This window comes from Zootoca vivipara, chromosome 16, assembly GCF_965207765.1.
Source record: "Zootoca vivipara chromosome 16, rZooViv2.hap1.1, whole genome shotgun sequence".
Lineage (NCBI taxonomy): Eukaryota > Metazoa > Chordata > Lepidosauria > Squamata > Lacertidae > Zootoca > Zootoca vivipara.
In genome coordinates, this window is record NC_142599.1 from 11,551,826 (window position 1) to 11,571,767 (window position 19,942).

At 49.4% G+C, this 19,942-nt stretch overlaps 1 protein-coding gene across 6 annotated transcripts in view; it reads right to left on the reverse strand.

Annotated features, from left to right (window-relative positions):
- Nucleotides 1–3,978: 3,978 nt before the first annotated feature.
- The window catches only part of TANGO2 (transport and golgi organization 2 homolog), a 108,337-nt gene continuing 92,373 nt past the window's right edge, over nt 3,979–19,942 (reverse strand). For all 6 annotated transcript variants that reach the window (XM_088659554.1, XM_035097847.3, XM_035097846.3 and 3 more), the window contains 3 exons: nt 7,867–8,020; nt 6,564–6,668; nt 3,979–4,934 (listed from right to left, as the gene is read on the reverse strand). In XM_088659554.1, the coding sequence (XP_088515680.1) occupies nt 4,814–4,934; nt 6,564–6,668; nt 7,867–8,020 (380 nt within the window). In that variant the 3' untranslated portion in view covers nt 3,979–4,813. The remainder of the gene's footprint in view (nt 4,935–6,563; nt 6,669–7,866; nt 8,021–19,942) is intronic.

A 19,942-nucleotide genomic window follows, 5' to 3' on the forward strand; every position in this document is an offset into this window, starting at 1 on the left:
AGTTTAAAAGCAGGTCACATCTCAAGTCTTGCACACCTTCTTTCTCTCAGTACTGTGTGTTATCAGTAGGCCTCCTACCAACAGTTAAAAAATAAAAAGAACCAGCAGTGTCAAGTGCCAATACACAATATTGTACCAATACACCGAGTGATGTTTAAGGCATGGCGAAATACGGAGGTACTAAAGTGGAAGCAACAGCAGTAACTGTGTCAGCATTTCCCATGCAACGCCAGGTGCATACTGGATTAAAATATTCCAAAGTACATTCAGAAAGATCGCACATGCCTCACACATGGTATGTGTGTCCTTAAAACACACACACTGCACAACCAACAAGACCCACAAATTCACAAATAAGCTTAATATGTACTTAGTTCTTGTCTTTTCCTGGGAAGAAAAGGGGAATGGCCTGTTTGTGTCATAAAAAATCCAATCTGCATTTTGTCTCTTGACAAAAAGGAAATCGATCCGTTAAATGAGTCCTTACCAACCAATGATGAACCAGAGGAATCACTTGGTTACACAAGAACGTTTTGAGAACCTTTCCCAAAGGTCCCGTATTAATTGGGACATATTTGAAAAGTAATTAATAATCAAATTGTATCTGTAACTAGCTGTTTTATTCTTATCATCATGTATTGTCCTGTTTGTAGTGTTTGTTAACTGAAGTATAAAATGTATAGCCATATATTTGTATAGCCATATATATGAAGAAGTGTGCATGCACACGAAAGCTCATACCTGTGACAAACGTAGTTGGTCTCTAAGGTGCTACTGGAAGCAATTTTGTGTATTTTTTGTTTAGCCATATATTTGTGGGTCTTCTTGTTTGGGCATGTTATATAGGGACTGTTACTGCACACAGCACTGCATTTTTTAAACAACAAAAACACCATCGAGGTGATCTCCATGTAGTGGAAAATGGGTACATTATCACATTGCAAATGTGGAACTTTTTATTTCGGCAGAAGTACCGTAATGGCTTCCGAATGCCAGGCGTTTGCCACCCACTCTTCACCTTGAGCCTGCATCCTGAAGCTGGAAAGTTAACACTTATTCCCTAAAGTTCGCCAAGACGCAACGTCTCCAGGATCTGAAACACACAAACTGTATGTGTGATTATACACCTGAACTCTGTTCAGGGAGCACATTTGTGAGTCCACCTACACAAGATGGCCCAGTTACGGACATGGCTGAATATTCAGCTGAGCATAGCACAATCAACCCTTTTGACGTTCCTCGATATTTAAGCAAAAGGGTTTGCTTTTATTTATTTATTTATTTAAGCTTGCTTTGTATGTACCAATACCCGCCAAGGAGGGAGATGCAACCCAAACCACATGCAAAGGGAACTGTAATGAAGGTGTAGATTTATCAGGGCAATGGGCCACAGCTCAGTGGTTCTGCTTTTTTGCATGCAGGCCACGGGTTCAACCCCACTCATCTCCAGGCAGGGCTGGGAATTTCCTGCGTCTGAAACCCCTAAAGGGCCACTGCTAGTCAGCAGACATCGCTGAGCTACTTGGAACAACGGTCTGACTCGGTACTAAGGCAGCTTCCTATATTCCGAACTCCCAGTCCATAAAGCTTGCTTGTAGGAGAGGCTGCTAGTTCAAGGATCTATGGCAGCTTCTTCTTCACTTCCCCTGAAGTGCCTTGTGGGATTTGTAGGCCATCCAAGGACTGCTGGGCACACTAGATTCTTGACAAAGTGAGAATCTAACATGTAGCCACCTCCGATGAGTGGATGTGTGCAGGCATCCCATGCTAGTACAGTGGTACCTCGGTTTACAAACACAATTGGTTCCGGAAGTCTGTACTTAACCTGAAGCGTACTTAACCTGAAGCGAACTTTCCAATTGAAAGTAATGGAAAGTGGATTAATCCGTTCCAGACGGGTCCGCGGAGTACTCAACCTGAAGTGTACTTAACCCGAGGTATGAGTGTAATTGGTTCCGGAAGTCCGTACTTAACCTGAAGCGTACTTAACCTGAAGCGTACTTAACCTGAAGCGAACTTTTCCCATTGAAAGTAATGAAAAGTGGATTAATCCGTTCCAGACGGGTCCACGGAGTACTTAAACTGAAAATACTCAAACCGAGGCGTACTTAAACCGAGGTATGACTGTATCTGAAGATGCTAGTGTGGTGGTGTTTAAGGATGTGCACACCCATGTGTGACATTTTCACACCACCTGTGCATTGTGGGAAATGCTGGGGTAATATCAGTGTTCCCTGTGGCAAGCCTGATGCATGGACCGCCCGATCCCACCCCCACCCCCACCCCCAGACGATTCCATCTCTTTTACTCATTACCTTGCAACACAACCCATTCCCACACATACTTCAGTCAGGATTCAGCCTCTGTAGCTCAGTGGAAGAGGATTTGCTTTGTATGCATGCATGCAGAAAGCCCCAGGTTCAATCCCTGGCATCTCCAGGCAGGGCTGGGAATATTCCACGTCTGAAACCCTGAACAGCCTCCGCTTGTCAGTAGGGACAGAACTGAGTCCAATGGACTGATGGGTTTGCCTTGGGGTAAAGTCACTTCCTATGTTCCTATAACTGCTCCTGTCCCATTCTGGGAACAGCACCCTGCGATCCTGTCACCATTCTCCTAACCACACATTTCCCAACGCATTGCAGTGGTGCCTCGGGTTACAGATGCTTCAGGTTACAGACTCCACTAACCCAGAAATAGTACCTCGGGTTAAGAACTTTGCTTCAGGATGAGAACAGAAATCGTGCTCCGGTGGCACGGCGGTGGTGGGAGGCCCCATTAGTTAATGTGGTACCTCAGGTTGAGAACAGTTTCAGGTTAAGAACGGACCTCCAGAACGTATTAAGTTCTTAACCCGAGGTACCACTGTACAGGCTATGCTGCAAGAAGCCTCACACCTGAAGTTGCTATCGAAGCCCTCGACACAGAGGCTAAGCGGCTGATGAAATCTGCAGGACGTGTAAGAAAAGCTAAAACTTCAGTCACTTATGCAATACTAATAGAGAAATAATATGTTGTACAAGAGACAGAAGGGAGAAGGGGGGGTGAATAGCAATCCATTCTTACATATAATGCCTTGTCTGCTGATTTAAATGCAGAGAAAACTTAACTGCAGACTTAAGGTTCCTTCACTTAAGCGACTCCTCCAAACTCCTGCTGTCTAACTGAAAAGCAATCTGGCATTTGCTCTGGAGGAAGTACTATGGAGTTCAATGAGCCTCACTCCATAGAAAGCTCACTCAGGATCGCAGTTTGCAGGATTACTGTTGCCCACTGCCAATGGCAGGTGCAGCCAACTAATTCTGCTTTTGCCTCCATCATAATTCAGGTATCGTCTCCATCCTTTCCCCTGCCAAGGTCTGCAAGGGGCAACACTGAGACTAAGGGGAGGAAGCTAACAGGTGGCGAGTGGGCTGGTTGTCAGCAGGCAGGCAGGCAGGGGCTGGCATTGCCCCATTCACCCAGCCTCCCACTGAATCCTGTATACACCGGTCCAGTAGTAATTACTCCCAGTTCACCTGATTGCACTGGAAAATATGCACAATTAACAGCACTTGAGCGTCTGCCTGGAGGAGACAAGGAGACGATGAAGTTGCAGGATTATGAATGGCAACCGAGAGTCCATTTTTAAGGCCCTCCCCAGGACCCCACAAAGCAGGCATTAGCAGTGCCGTGCATATGGCTCCATGGGGCTTGCTCCCAGCTAAATAGGTACACTAGAACTGCAGCCGACTTCCTGTGTTACATCACTCAGGTGTTAGATGCAAAGCAACGTTCACATTAAAAAGAAAACCCAGCCTTAGCTTTGTTCTCTTGGAGAGCGTAAGATCGAGAGAGCAGTTGCCATTTTGCCTATAATCACACATATTGCAACACTGAAACATACACATATTCACACGTCAAAGGCTGCAAAATTATACATTCAGTTATGATGAGAAAAGGGGGTTCCAGCTCTCCTCACAACTCTTTTTTTAAAAAAATCTGCCTTAAAAAGCAGACAGGACACAACTTGATTTTTTTTATTTTTTACAAAGACACTCTTAACTTAGAAGTGCTTGGCAAAAGAGTTAAAATCAACATGTATTGATTTTAACCTTTCTAGGCTAATTCATTTTAGCAGTTGGGAGGGGACAGGGGCTGGCTTACTGCAGAAGTTCCATCAGGATGTCAACATATAGGTAGGGTTTGTGTGGGAGCAGAGACTATCCCTTTCACTTCAATGTTAAGGCCAACTCTGAATGCACAAAAGCTGAGCTCTGCATGGGCAGGAGTACACTCCAGTGCCAGTGGACAGAAACTAGCAGGGCATCACCAATTCCGAATTGTGTCTCCCCCCCCCTTTTTTACAGATTTGCATTTTAGTTTACCAACTCTCCCCCCCCTTGCATTTTATTTTACCAACTCTGCCTCCCCCTTTGACCGAGCAAACAGGAAATGCTGTCCATGATTATCCACAGTTCCTATTTATCCCCTTCCACACACATGATTCTCAAGTTAAATACTTGCGCTACGTAGCTGTGTTACCTAACATCATCCCTTTCAAAAGTCAAACATGTACACTTGTGCAAAATGTGGCTTGCTTCTTAAATATAGCCCAGCTTTTCCCGTTCAGATTTTTCTGCTTTGGATTTTGTGAAAAAAGAAAAAGAAAAAGGGTTTTGGTGGTCACTAGGGTGTGGAACGCAGCATCGACAAGCCTTTGCTGTATGAAAGCTGCGGCCAAGGCCTTCCGCACCCCTACAGTTCAATAGATTGCACTTTGCCAACCTCCCCTTCTCCCCTTTTTGGTGTGACCCATTCACACGAAGAGCTGTCAAATCTGCAGTTTGAACTGGTAGGTGCTTGTTTTCCACTGGTCGACGTCCGCATTCAGCATGGTGCGCTCGGTGAAGGTGACGTGTCCTACCGCATCAATGAGAATAACTGTATTTGTCCTAAAGAGGAAGGAATAAGAAGATCCAGAATGCTTCTAAGTAACCAACTCCTGGGATTCTAATTCTTTGCTCTTAAAAATACATACAGTGGTACCTCGGTTTGCGACTGCAATCCGTTCCGCGGAGCTGGTCGCTCCCCAAATCGGTTGCTCCCCGATGCACGCTTCTGCGCGTGTGCGAAGCACCGATACAGCGCTTCTGCGCACGCTGCGCAGATCGCTTCTGCGCATCCGAGCGGCGCGTAACCCGGATATAAGCACTTCTGGGTCCGCGGTGGTCGGAAACCGAAGCGGTTGTAAACGGGGGCAGTCGCAAACTGAGGTTTGACTGTATATAAATTCCTCACCTTGCACAGTGAACCAAGCAGCAAGTTGTTGAGAAGGAGCAAAATTAATTCAATTTTCTGTTGTCACGTTGCTAATTTCAGGCTCTTTGCTTTTTCTGCACAGCTAAGCCCACCAATGGTAACAGGTAAAGGTAAAGGACCCCTGGATGGTTAAGTCCAGTCCAGTCAAAGGCGACCATGGCGTGGTGGCACTCATCTCGCTTTCAGGCCGAGGGAGCCGGCGTTTCTCCACAGACAGGGTCATGTGGCCAGCAGGACTAAACCGCTTCTGGCACAATGGAACATCGGAAGCCAGAGTGCACGGAAACGCCATTTACTTTCCCGCCGCAGCAGTACCTATTTATCTACTTGCACTGGCGTGCTTTCGAACTGCTAGGTTGGCAGGAGCTGGGACAGAGCAACGGGAGCTCACCCCGTTGCAGGGATTCGAACCGCCAACCTTCTGATCAGCAAACCCAAGAGGCTCAGTGGTTTAGACCACAGCACCACCCATTCCCTGTAAAGCCTACCAATACAAGGTGATGGATAAGGAGAATATACCAACCAACCCCCAACCCCCCCCCCAAAGAACTCCTTCTCCCGCACCCCATTTTGACATGTTAAAGTTTGGGGCAGATTTGTATAAAAAGCCCCCCCTCCAGGTCTGCAAATTCACTTGCTGTAGACTCAGTGACTCTATAGCACTACAGTGGTATCTTGCAAGATGGAAATAATTTGTTCCGTGGGTCATGCCGCCTTACTAATTTTTCGTCTTGCGGAAACAAATGGCAGACGGCAAAAAAAATTCATCTTGCGAGACGTGGCCGTAGAAAGCTTCATCTTGCGAGGCAACAAAGAATCGCTAGACGCTTTCGCCTTGCAAGGTACCACTGTACTTCTAGACAGCGGCGTAGCTAGCCGCCTGGCTGCCCGGGGTGGCAAACCCAAAGGCCAGGGGGTGAGGTGTCCGTCACGTGCATGCATTGCGTGTCATGACGCATGCGTCCTGACGTGCGGTGTGTGCGTGCACAGGAGGCATGCGACGCGGCACCATGGCAAAAAACCCGCGAGCAAGCTGTGGAGTGAGGCAGTTTCGATTGCATCGGGGTTTCTCCTCCATGGTGGCAGCAGCCGTCAGAGGTGGTCAGCCCTTTCCAGTCTGCTGCCCCCCGCCCAGAATGCTGCCTGGGGTGGCGACCCCCGCCCCCCTATTACTACGCCACTGCTTTTAGAGGGAACCACTAAATCATTTAAACCAAATGTAATGGACGGCCACATTTTCTTGCGCAAGGGCTCTCCCTTACCTGGTTCCATAATTGGGACAGCGAACACATACAGCTGCATACTTGTTCAAGATGGGGAGGACGTAGTCCTTTCCTTGATCCTCAATTGCGGGATCTGGCAGCTGACTGGAGACAGAAAGCAAACCAAATGGAGGTGGCACAACTTCTGCTCCTTCCTGCATGTTTCCCACCATAGATATTGAAACCTCAAGAGCACACAGTAACGTGATAAGCTGTCAAAACACCAACAAGGACAGCTTTCCTGGGCTTGGTGCTCTCCAGATGTTGATGGACTGCAACACCCATCAGCCACAAGCCATCATGGCCAATGGTCAGGGGGGGATGGGCGCCAAGTAGACAAAGGCTGGTCAATGGCAAATTACAGAAGATGTCCACTGGGTTTTACTTGGGTGCTTTCTGACTTTATTGCTCGACTTCTGTTTCATTTTGATGGTTCTCCTATATAAGATTTGTTGGTTCTTAATATATGAGGTTAATGGCTACCTAAAAGGTAGTCTTACCCTCTTACATACCCTACCAATCACTTTGGGCATCCCGTCAGGAGGGCCAATTCTGCATGATGGACAGAATCAGGCCTTTAGTGTGGCAACAACACTGACCTTTTGAACTCCCTCCCATTACATATCAAAGAGGCACTTTTCTCATTTCCCCCCCTGCTCTTGCTAAAGACAATCCTCTTCCAACAAACCTTTATCCCAGCTGGTATGTATATTGAAGCTAAACTGATTTTATGCATGCGCTGCTGTTATTTTAAACTGTTTATCTCTCTCTCTCTATATATATAATGGTTTTATATATGCAATTGTTTCAACTGCTTTTATACATGTAATTGTTTTGTATATGATTTTGTTATACTATATATATTGCTTTGGGATCCCTCATGGGAAGCAGATCATAAATGAAATAAATAAACGCATTTGACTGCAACCTACTCTGGGAGTCTTTTCTGTAATGAAAAGCAGGCTGGAAATATTGCAAATAAATATTGCAAATAAATAAGTAAATATGCTTTTACACACACACACACACACACACACACCACCCATCCCTGATGTGGAAGATAATGAGCCAGATGCAACAATTGCCTGACACCATTATCAGGAAGCTTCCTATTTTTCTCTCCGCTAATGCAAGCAACCGTGTACATAAGAAGGAATTTAGTTCAATACACTTAAGACCAAAAGCATTAAAAAGCACAAGACGGAGAACCAATCATTTCCCCACAAACATTCTTATTTACAGGCAAAGCAAAGGCTTAGAGTTGCCGGTCCCTAGGTAATGACAAGCCAAGGCACAGACTTACGGGTCTTGGTTATTCATCACTTTAATGAGCTCTTGGACCAGATCTTCCTTCACAAGGTCCTGGCTGTGCCTGATGACATCTGTGAAAAGCTGCTTTCCATACTGAAGCTTTTTCCAAGGTGTATCCAGCAAAGAATTGCTCAAGCCATATACCCCTGCATGGAAGGAAGGGTGATAAAAGCCTATGAAAGGTGACCTCTTATTTGCAGTCATAGCTCAGCAGTACAGCACCTGCTTTAATGGCAGGTGGTCTCAGGTTCCTGGCATCTCCTGGTAGGGCTGAGAATGTCCCTTCTCTGAAATCCTGAGGAGCTGCTGCCAGTCAGTGGGTTGATGAACCAACGGTCTGACTTGGTATGTTCCATTTGACAAGGAAATGAAGAGCCGACACGCTATAGCAAACCACCCCCAACTCTCATTCATAGTTATTATGTGAGCGGATTGTTCAAAATTTCTGCTTTTGATGACATGCTCTACAAAAAAAATAGACCTACCCTTGAGCAGTACAGTGGTACCTTAGTTCTCAAATGCCTTGGTTCCCAAACGCTGAAAACCCAGAAGTGTTCCGGTTTTTGAACGTTTTTCGAAAGCCGAACGTCCAATGCGGTCGTCTGCTATTGTTTCTGGGGCGCCTGCACCAATCAAAACCTGCCCCTTGGTTTTCAAACATTTCGAAAGTCAAACGGACTTTGTGGTGTTCTTTTTATCCTGTGTTATGACTTAAACCAGGCATCCCCAAACTTCAGCCCTCCAGATGTTTTGGACTACAATTCCCATCTTCCCCGACCACTGGTCTTGTTAGCTAGGGATCATGGGAGTTGTAGGCCAAAACATCTGGAGGGCCGCAGTTTGGGGATGCCTGAGTCTTTTTTGTGTGAGATTACCTAGATTTGTTTTCTTTCAGATTTGCCTTTCCCTCCCTTGCAACCGTCGGCATTAAAGGGGAGGGGGGAAATTAACATATATATTAAATGTTTAATATATAAATATTAGCATATATACCCACCTGATAGCTCTCAGGACTGGCTATATATGGCATACGGCAGGTGGTTTTGAAATAGATTTAAATCTGGAATATCTCATGTCTATTTCATTTGGGCTTTCCCTACCTCCAACCCAACAATGTAATTACTTATTTTATGTTAGTATTCGGAAGGGCTTCTCTTAAGACACTAAGAGCCCACAAGGGAAAGGGGGAGATCCACCCTATCCCTCGACAGTAAAATAAATTGGGGCTGGGGGGGCCGACGACTCGAGCGCATATTCTGGATACTTAGCACTGTATAATAAAAATCGTCATCATTTCTAAAAGCTCTGCATGTTTGAAACACCTGCGTCGAACAAGGTGTGCATCAATACACAGTGTACTTGCTAGACCAATAGACCTGCAGGCTTTTACCAGGGCACAATATTCCTATTTTATGGGCACATTTGTAGCTGCCTTACTAGACACAGTATTCCTGAGCTGTGTTTTATTGGCTGTTTTCATAAAGGCTGAGTGACCTGCCATGCCCTGAATCGATGGAAATACAGTGGGGTTCGAGAGCCACGTATTAAATAAAATGCAAACAAGAAAATGGACTTTGACCTGAAAGATGCAGGACCATCTCAGGCACTACCATAGATGTATTCTTTTACACTGCTAGGCAATGGTGAATGGTGCCCATTGGGTACTGGTTGGACAGAAGCCAGGGAGACATATGATATTTATTATTAAAAAATTCCTTCCAGGTATCTGAAAAATTCCTGAAGGTATCTGAAGAAGTGTGCATGCACATGAAAGCTCATACCAATGACAAACTTAGTTGGTCTCTAAGGTGCTACTGGAAGGAATTTTTTATTTTGTTTCGACTACGTCAGACCAACACGGCTACCTACCTGTAACTAGATTATTATTATTATTTAAATATGCATATCGGCCTATACCCATAGATCTAAGGCAGGCATCTCCAAACTGCGGCCCTCCAGATGTTTTGGCCTACAACTCCCATGATCCCTAGCTAAGAGGACCAGTGGTCAGGGATGGTGGGAATTGTAGTCCAAAGCATCTGGAGGGCCGAAGTTTGCGGATGCCTGATCTAAGGGCAGTTCTCAACATGAAGTTACAATATAAAAAAACACAAAGTACTGGTACATAATAAAAACAAAGACAACCCGATAATTGCCCCGTCCACAACACATTTTCAAAGAGCATTAGATGTCATTCAGCCAAAGGCCTGGTTAAAGAAGAATGTTTTCTCTTGGTGCTTAAAGGTGTACAGCGGTTACAAACGCTTCAGGTTACAAACGCTTCAGGTTACAGACTCCGCTGTTAGGAGTCATTCTGCAAAGAAACAGAAAAGATGATTGTAACTTTAAAAAACTGTTTCTGTAAGTTCTCGGTGTGAGTTCTGAGCTGATTGGTTACAGCTGGTGATGAGTACAAAAGGAGGAGAAGTGGCAGTTTGAATTTGCCTGCAGAGGAAGAACACCCACACGCTTTATGTTCGTTGTTTTTGTATAGCTAAAATAAATCCTTTATTTGAGTGTTCTGTGCCAGTTTTGTTGTCTCGTGGTTCTGCCATCTGCCCTCAGAGAAATCCCGCCTCCAATATCCGCTAACCCAGAAATAGTACCTCGGGTTAAGAACTTTGCTTTAGGAGGAGAACAGAAATCGTGTTTTGGCAGCGCGGCGGCAGCAGAAGGCCCCATTAGCTAAAGTGGTGTCTCAGGTTAAGAACAGTTTCAGGTTATGAACAGACCTCCGGAACAAATTAAGTTCTTAACCAGAGGTACCACTGTATAATGAAGGCCCCAGCTGAACCTCCCTGGGGAGAGCATTCCACAAAAAGGGAGCCGCTGCAGAAGAGACAATGGCAGACGGGGCCAACCCCAAGGTCAGGTGGAACTCGAGCCAATGACAGGTGGATCCAATTACCTCTGATTTTGTCCCCATCCTCTCCCCTGCTGACCTCTGCAAGGACTGAACCGAGAGGGAGGAGGAGGAAGCAGACAGGCAGGTGGGGGCTGGCTGGGGCACTGCCCCATTTGCCTTAATGGATCAGCCTCCATTGCTGATATGGGTCTGTGTATTTCTAGATATTAACCATACCTGGGCAGTTGTTGGGGATGGGGAATTAATATCACAACTACCTCTCCGTTGGCAAAACAAAAGCCCATTACAACGGGGCCTTGCTGAAAGGGAGGGCAACAGTGTGACGAGGGTCACTCTGTAAATTAGTTAAACCATGCCTAAAGAACATTCTAATGAAACTTGCAAAACACCCGAATGATTAGTCTCAATAATTGACTCAATAACTCATCACAGATATTCTTTTCCTGCAGATTTCAACTGGATCAGTCCCTCCTGAGCCCTCTTCATTAATGAGTCCTCTTCAGTCATTATTAGCCTAAAGACTCACCCGCAGACCCTTATTACCACCATTCAATCAGTTAAAAGGTGATTTAAGCATCCTTTTTATCTATGGGGAGATGTACATTAAACAGGGTTCAAATGTCTGTTGCTCTGTAAAGAAGAATAAGAGGAGGGGGAGAAAAAAGGCCTTTCATAAGCTTGTCCTGGATTATTCCAATGAATGTCACCACAACTCTTAATTCTTCTTAGAGGGTCCTGAAGCCTTGGAATAGATCAGGGTTCCCCAAGCATGGGTTTCCAGATATTTTTGGACTACAGCTCCCACCATCCATAGCTAGCAGGACCAGTGGTCAGGGATGATGGGAATTGTAGTCCACAAACGACTGGAGACCCATGCATGGGAAACCCTGATATAGATGGTGTAACCAAGCCAATAGAACTATTGCTCCAGAACGTCCAATCATAGCTAGGAACCGGTTCAGATACTGGTAAAGAAACAGCACATGTGAATTTTACCAAGAAACAGGAAATGTCCATGTGAGGTCTAGAGCACGGGTGTCAAACACAAGGCCCGGGGGCCTAATCCGGCCCGCCAGACCTCGTCATGTGGCCCGCGTAGCCGCCGCCGACATTAGCCGCTGACAGTAGTTCTGGAGCCTGCGATTTGCCGAGGGTCAAAACCGGGGGCGGGGCTGCAGGCGGAGGCCGGGGCGCTGGAGCCGCGCTGACGGCCTTGGCCAGGGAATTTCAATTTTGAATGAGGCTGAGGGAGGCGGTGGCACAGCGGCCAGACGGGGAAGTGAGATGCAGGAGGAGGAGGAGGAAGCCCGCCGAGGAGGTAGGAAAGCCGTACAAGCGCCGCTGGCAAAGTTGGTGCTGGGACGGAGCAGCGCTGGATTTTTTTTTTGGCGGGCTTTGCTGTTGTCTCTGAGAGCGAGTGAGGCGGCACTGGGGAGCCGCCGCCCGCCGCTTCCCTTCCTCTCCTCGGCTGCATCCGGGAGGTGGGCGAGCGAGCGGGCGAAAGGGACGCGGAGTGAGCCTGAGGGGGAAGTAGGCGAAGCGCAACAGCCGCTCTCTTGATGGAGCCGAGTTTCTCTTCCCTCTGCCCCCGTTTTCTCCTCATAGACACTCGGGAGGGTGCCTGGCTTTTGCTCTGCCCCCCACCCCGAGCCGCCCTTTGGCTTCTCAGTTCCGGGAGGGAGGCGGCGGCGGCACGGGTTCCTGCTCTTCCCGCTCTGCCGCCGCCTCCTCTCAGCCCCTTGTGATGTAGGGCTCCAGATGGAGTCGCCTCGCGGTTTGAGGTGGGAGGGGAAATTTTTTTGGGGGGGGGAGGTTTTCAAGCCTCCTCTGCCTGCAGTCCCGGTAGGGAGAGGCTGCGGCGAAGACGACAACAGCGCGGGTGGGGGGAAGAGCAGCTCTGTGGCGAAGATGCACATCCGCTGGGGCTGACGCCGCCTTCCTCCTCGGGAAATCCGCTGCCCTCCCTCAGTGCGAGGGGAAGGGACTCTGGCGCTGAGGAGGGAGGATGCAAAAGCAAAGCAGGGAGTTGGCGCTGCACCGCATGTTCCTGCCCCTCTCCAAAGCATGGGGTGGGTTGCAGCGTGTGGCATCCTGCCTAGCGGGGTTTGGGTGTGCGCAGGGCGGGAGAGGGAAGCCCTCTTTCCATCTGCAGGTTTTTAATCCCAGCATTGGCTTTCTCCTTCCTGCCGAAGGTTTAGTTGAGCCCCCCCCCGGAAGCCGTCGATCCCCACCTTTTGTTCAAATTTCCCTCGTTTACATCCCCTCCCACACACGCGCCACGACGCAGGAATGTGATCCACGTGGGGGCGGGAATGAGCTTACATTATTACAAAAAACAGTTATAATTGAATGCAGTGACAATAATTTATGATAATAAAGAGTGGACACATAGTCCTACAGACACAACCGGCCCTTTGAGGGTGACCAAACTGCTGATGCGGCCCCCGATGAATTTGAGTTTGACACCCCTGGTCTAGAGGGTGGAAACACAAGAACGGGCCTTTTCTGCGGTTGGCTGGCACCTTTGTTACATATCTTTAGGTGCCAGGTAAAAAGTTCCTCTTATGCCAGGCCTTTGGCTGATAAACATCCGATACACTTTATAATCTCCTGCCAACCTAGCAGTTCATCTCCTGCCAACCTAGCAGTTCGAAAGCACGTCAAAATGCAAGTAGATAAATAGGAACCGCTACAGCGGGAAGGTAAACGGCGTTTCCATGTGCTGCTCTGGTTTGCCAGAAGCGGCTTTGTCATGCTGGCCACATGACCTGGAAGCTATACGCCGGCTCCCTCGGCCAATAATGCGAGATGAGCGCCGGCAACCCCAGAGTCGGTCACGACTGGACCTAATGGTCAGGGGTCCTTTTACCTTTACACTTTATAATGTGTTGTGGGGGGGGGATCATTGGTTTGTTTTTGTTTTTATTATGGTGTTTTTTGTACAGCGGTACCTCGACTTACGAAGGACGATCCGTTCCGCGGCGCTCTTCGGAAGTTGAATCCTTCATAAGTCCATGAAGCGTCCATTTTGCGCATGCGCAGAACGCGCACGGGGCAAAAATACTTCCGGGTTTGCGGACTTCGTAAGTCGAAACCTTCGGAAGTCGAGGTACCACTGTATATTGCATTTTTATGTTGTGCAGTGCCCCGAGTTCTACGGATGACGGGTGACATGCAAATTTACCGACAGTTCCCCATTTCCTCTGGGGGTTACATTCTGAGGCACTGCACGCACACGTGAAATCATGTATATTTGAAACACCATTGAAAAAGCCCCCAAACACCCTGTCCTGCCCCCGGCCCTTTTTATGGCATTTTTGGGTCACTTCCAGGTTCGGACCGATGCGTGTATGCATGGTCACACACATATTGAACACGCATAAATGGGGGGGGGTTGCCTGTAATAATAATAACAATAATAATAATAATCATAAGCTCCACTGCAAGCTTGCCATCTTGCCAAGTGAGCAGATTTAAGCTAGACTCTCTCATTCTAAACTATCTCACAAGCCTGGCATGAAAAGTGGCTTGGGGGGTGGACAATCTATGTGCTTACACGGAAGAACACTATATAATCAGCACCATCATAGTAATAATAAAGAGTATTATTTACAAGAAGAGTGAGGTTTATACATCTAGGGCACGGTAGTCAATGGGGTACCCTCCAGAGGTTGTTGGACTCCAACTCCTACCCATCCCAGGTAGCATGGGCATTAATAGTCAAGGATGATGGGAATTGTGGTTCTGGAGGGCACCACGTTGGCTACCCCTGGGTTTAGGGTAACATGAAGGCTGCAGAACGCGCAGGTTGGTTTTATGCCGCTGTAGTCATTCCCGTCAACATTTGTGGCGGTTTCTGCTTGTAACTTATAGAAAAAAGCTTGCATCCAAAGCCAGTCCTACTGAAAGTAGACCCATAGAATTGTAGAGTTGGGACCACGATAGTTGAACCCCCTGCAAAGCAGGAATCTTTTGCCCAACATGGGGCTTGAACCCACGGCACTGAGATTAAGAGTCTCATGCTCCACTGGAATTGATGGGACATGGTTAATTTAGGTTCATTAATTCCAATGGGCCTGCTTTGAGTATAACTTGGTAGGATACAACTCCAAAGTTCCCTAATGTTCTGGCTTCTCCCCATGGATAGGATGCAGGATACTGGGGAAAAGCTGCATCTCAGTGGTAGATTGTGGGTTGCAGAATGTCTCAGGTTCAATCATCAGCATTCTCAGGTAGGGCTTGGAAAGACTCCCTGTCTGAAACCGTGGAAAGCCCCTGCTACTCAGTGTAATACAGAACTAGCAGACCTGTTGGCGTGACTTGGTTTAAGGCAGTTTCCTCCATTCTTACACAACGGAGAGTCCGTTGTATAACTTGGGGAGAACAATGATGACAGCAGACTGGATCTCACTTTCTTCAGACGAAAGATTGCAAGGCATGGGCGTAAATGGCATAAATGGCTTAACGAAATGCACTTCATCCCCTTTTAAACTCGTAAGGCACATCTCTCAAATTGGGTCCTTAACGGTGCGCAGCACACTGGTTGACAGCAGATCTCTCTCTCTCTCTCTCTCTAGCACTGCCCTACATTTGCTGGCCATAATCCAGAAGAATAAGCACTAGCTGTGTAATATAATGATCTCTCCCGCAACCCTCCAACATCAGCTACTCTCCCCGCGGAGGCCACATTTAGCAGAGAATGAACTCTTCGTTGATGCAGAAAGATCAGGGATGTCAGCGGCAGTACCTCTGGGTACCCAATCCTTGCTGTGAGGGACAGGGGATATCGCGAAGTCCCTCCCCTCCTGAGTTCAAGCCAATCCCCGAGCACAGGGGGAAGCAGAGAGAGTTCCGATTCCAGTGGGGAAGCAGGAAGTCGTGTCCGAGGCTCAGGCAAGGTAGAGGAGCCAGGGTCCCAGGTGGGACAGGAAGGGGCGAATAAGGGCGGGAGACCCATCCCCCCAACTCCGGAATTACGCAGAAAGAGGAGGGGAAAGAGGATGGGTCTGCCAAAGCTTTTGTGTTGGAGAAAGACGCGCCAAAAGCCATTAGGAGGTTCTGAAACCGACTGACAACATCACTCCGTGTAAATAGCAATGACTTGAGCACTGTAAATACGCAGCACCAATAAAAGAATAAAATGCAGAGCTGCGTAGCGTCGTTACTCTGAAGTAGTCCACTCCGGCCACTGTGACAGCAACCTCCTAATCCTTTTTGGGCTACTTTGGAGTTGCCGGGATGAGCGTGTCAGAGGCGGAGAAATGGCGGCAGATCGCGGAGCAAGCCCAGCAAGAACTGCAGCAGCTGTCGCTGCAGGCGCAGGGGGAATTGAAGGCAGCTAAAGAGGAGACTAAGAAGGTCCAGGACGACCGGCTACAACTTGCGGAACAGGTGAGAGCGCTTCAGGAAAAAGAGCAGCAATTAAGGGCGGTGGCGGTAGACCTCCAAAACAAGCTGGATGCAGAGAAAAACAAGGCGGGAGGGGCACCCCAAGTCCAAGTGCTGCCAGGAAGGAGAGCTGGGACCCTAGTAAGCAAGTTCAATGGAGACCCGAGGGAATTTCAGGGCTTTGAGACTGAGATTGTGTATGCTCTTGAGCTGCACCACGATGAGTTCCCTGATGATGAGCACAGGGTAGCGTTTATTGTGGAGCACCTTACCGGGGCAGCCAGGGAGTGGCTAAGACCGTTAATTGCAACAAGGAATCCTTGCATGAAGAATGTCAAACTATTTCTAGAAGGTTTGAAAACGATGTATTCGTCCGATAGTCATATGGATCAGACTAAGGAGGAACTTCATAATTTACGCCAAGGAAATATGACAGTTCGCGCGTATTGGGCGAAATTCACCATGCTGGTGCACAGATTGGGGTGGGAACTTGAGTCCCCCCCAATGCAAGCGGCGTTCTACTTGGGGTTGCATGAGGAGGTGAAGGATGAGCTCTCGAGAGGTCCAAAGCCCAGTAATATGGATCAGCTGAGCAAAGCGGCTCTGGCGGTGGGGGTGAGACAGGAATCCCGGTGGAGCGACAAGCAAGCAACGCGCGCAAAGCGGGCTTGGTTCCCACGGTCGCAGGAGAAGCCACTCCCCCAACAACCCTTTCAAGCCACGCCTGGGGCCAGTCAGGACCAGGAACCCATGCAGATTGATAGCGCGCGCGCGCGGGCTTTTCAAACCCCAGCGGCGCCAAGACGCAAGGAGGGAAGGGGTGGGAATTGCTTTCTCTGCAACTCCCCCCAGCATCTCGTCAGAGACTGCCCACATCGCAGGGAGTGGCAAGGAAAGGCGGGAACGGTTGTGCCCTCCCCCACTGACGCAGCACCACAGCAGGGAAACGGGAAAGCCTGGCTGCAGGAGACAAGGGGCGGCAGCCAGGCACAGTCAGCAGACAACAGCCCCAGCCCACCCACCCGCACAGAGAGGAGCAGAGCCAGCCCACCCCTCCCAGAGCAGGAGTGGTTCTAGAAGTGACGCTCACGCTTCCAAATGGCTATCCCCTGACAGTCCTCGCCCTAATTGACAGTGGGGCGTCAGCGAACTTCTTCTCGAGAAACTTTGCAGAAGAGCACCAGATCCAGCTTCTGCAGCTGGATTTTCCTCTGCACGTGGCAACCATTGACGGCAGAGAGCTGCTGGGAGGGGCCATCACGCATCAAACCCCCCCCATGAGAATGACGGTTGGAAGGCACTCAGAGACACTGGCATTCAACGTCACCACCATCTCAGACCCCCCCATCGTTTTGGGCATGAGCTGGCTGGCGCGCCATGACCCCTCCATAAGTTGGCACCAGAGATGCATCACTTTTGGATCGGACTTTTGCCTGGAACATTGCATGCAGCACCAACCAGGGGAGGGGCCTCCGATAGCCACGGTGGCCACCATGCACGTCAAAGGGGGTGAAGCGATACCCAAGCCGTACTGGGACCTGCAGGAGGTCTTCAGCGAAGCGGAGTCCGACCACCTACCCCCACACAGGCCTTTTGACTGCCAGATCAACCTGGTGCCAGGGGCAACTATACCCCCAGCCAAGCTGTACGCCATGTCAGACCAGGAACTAGAAGATCTGCGCGCTTTCATCGACAAGAACCTCAAGCGGGGGTTCATCAGAGAAAGCAAGGCAGCAGGGGGCAGCCCGGTCTTCTGGGTGGACAAGAAAGACACGCAACAGCGCCGTCTTGTGGTGGATTTTAGACGCCTGAATTCAGTGACAGAGCCAGTGGCTTTCCCCATGCCCAGAGTGGATGATCTCCTGACAGCGGCACGCAGGGGCAAGATTTTCACCAAGCTAGACCTGAGGGGGGCGTACAACTTGATCAGGATCCGGGAAGGCGATGAATGGAAAACCACGATGTTCACGCCTCTGGGCTCTTTTGAATATCTGGTGATGCCCTTCGGGTTGCAAGGGGGCTCAGCATGCTTCCAGGCCTTCATGCACCACGTCCTGGGGTCCCTCCTCTTCAGGAAATGCTTGGTCTTCCTGGATGACATCCTTATTTACTCCAACGACCCAGTGCAGCACGTGAAAGATGTCAGGGAGGTGTTGCAGCGCCTGAAGGAGAACCACCTGTATGTGAAGCTGGAGAAGTGCAAGTTTCACACCAAGGAGGTGGACTTCCTGGGCTACAAGCTGTCAGACAAGGGGCTGGCGATGGACAAGGACAAGGTGCAGGCCATCCTGGACTGGCACAGCCCCAGGACGCGCAAAGATGCCCAACGCCTACTAGGCTTCGCCAACTTCTACAGGAAGTTCATCAAGAACTTCTCTCGCGTTACGGCTCCCATCACTGACTGCCTGAGAGGCAAGCAGAAGTTCAGGTGGACACAGGAGGCGCAAGCAGCGTTTGAAAGCCTCAAGAGGGTGTTCGCCTCAGACCAGAACCTGTTCCACGTGGTTCAGGACGCGCCCCTACGCGTGGAGACAGATGCTTCTGATAAAGCTGTGGGCGCCATTTTGTTGCAACTGGACGCCAACCGAGAGTGGAGACCCTGTGCCTTCTTCTCCAGGAAATTGACTCAGCCAGAGCGAAACTACACAGTGTTTGATCGGGAACTTCTGGCGATCCACGCTGCGTTCCAGCACTGGAGACACTTCCTGGTGGGCGCCAAGCACCCCATCCAGGTGTGCACGGACCACAAGAACCTGGAGTTCTGGAGGACTGCCAGGGTGCTCAACCAGCGGCAGATACGGTGGGCAGAGTTCTTCTCGAACTTCAACTTCTCCATACACTACATCCCGGGAGAGCAGAATGTCAGGGCGGATGCCCTCTCCCGCAAGCCAGAGTACATGGAGGAGGAGGCGCCACCGGCACCCAGGCACATTTTCCCCCCGTCAGCATGGTCCTGCGGAGCAGCAGTGGTGAGCGAGGCAGAACTCACAGCACTGACGGCAGCGGATGAATTTGCCAACCGCATCTTCAGAGAACTGAGAGGGGGGGGGGAGCAGGCAAAAGACTTTGCAGAACGCAGGGGGCTGCTTTTCTACAAGGGTGCACTGTACCTGCCCACCACCCAGCTTAGACGTACGGTCCTCAAGCAGATGCATGACAACCCAACGGCGGGTCATTTTGGGAGGGACAAAACCACTCACCTAGTCATGAGACACTTCTGGTGGCCAGGGGTGAGGGAAGATGTTCGAGACTATGTAAGGGGCTGTGACACCTGCCAGCGGGCAAAGGTGGTCAGAGCAGCGCCACCGGGATTGCTGGAGCCCTTAGCCACGCCACACAGGCCGTGGGAAGTGGTGTCCATGGACTTCATCACAGATCTGCCTTCTTCCAGGGGCAAGACCGCAGTGTTGGTGGTGGTGGACCTCATGTCCAAAATGTGCCATTTTATACCGTGTGCCAGGGCGGTCTCTGCAGAAGAGACAGCCAAACTGTTTGTGGATCACGTATTCAGACTGCATGGATTACCCTTAAGGGTTATTTCGGATCGTGGCCGCCAATTTGTTTCCAGGTTCTGGCGGCGGCTCATGAACCTCCTGCAGGTGGAGGTCAGCTTGTCGACGGCTAGACACCCGCAGACCAATGGACAGGCGGAGAGGGTCAACGCCATTCTGCAGCAGTACCTGAGATGTTACGTCAGCCAGAGGCAAACGGACTGGGTGGATCGCCTGCCACTGGCAGAATTTGCCTACAACAATGCGGTGCACGTCTCCACAGGGGTGTCGCCCTTTAAGGCCAATTACGGGCGTGACCTCAG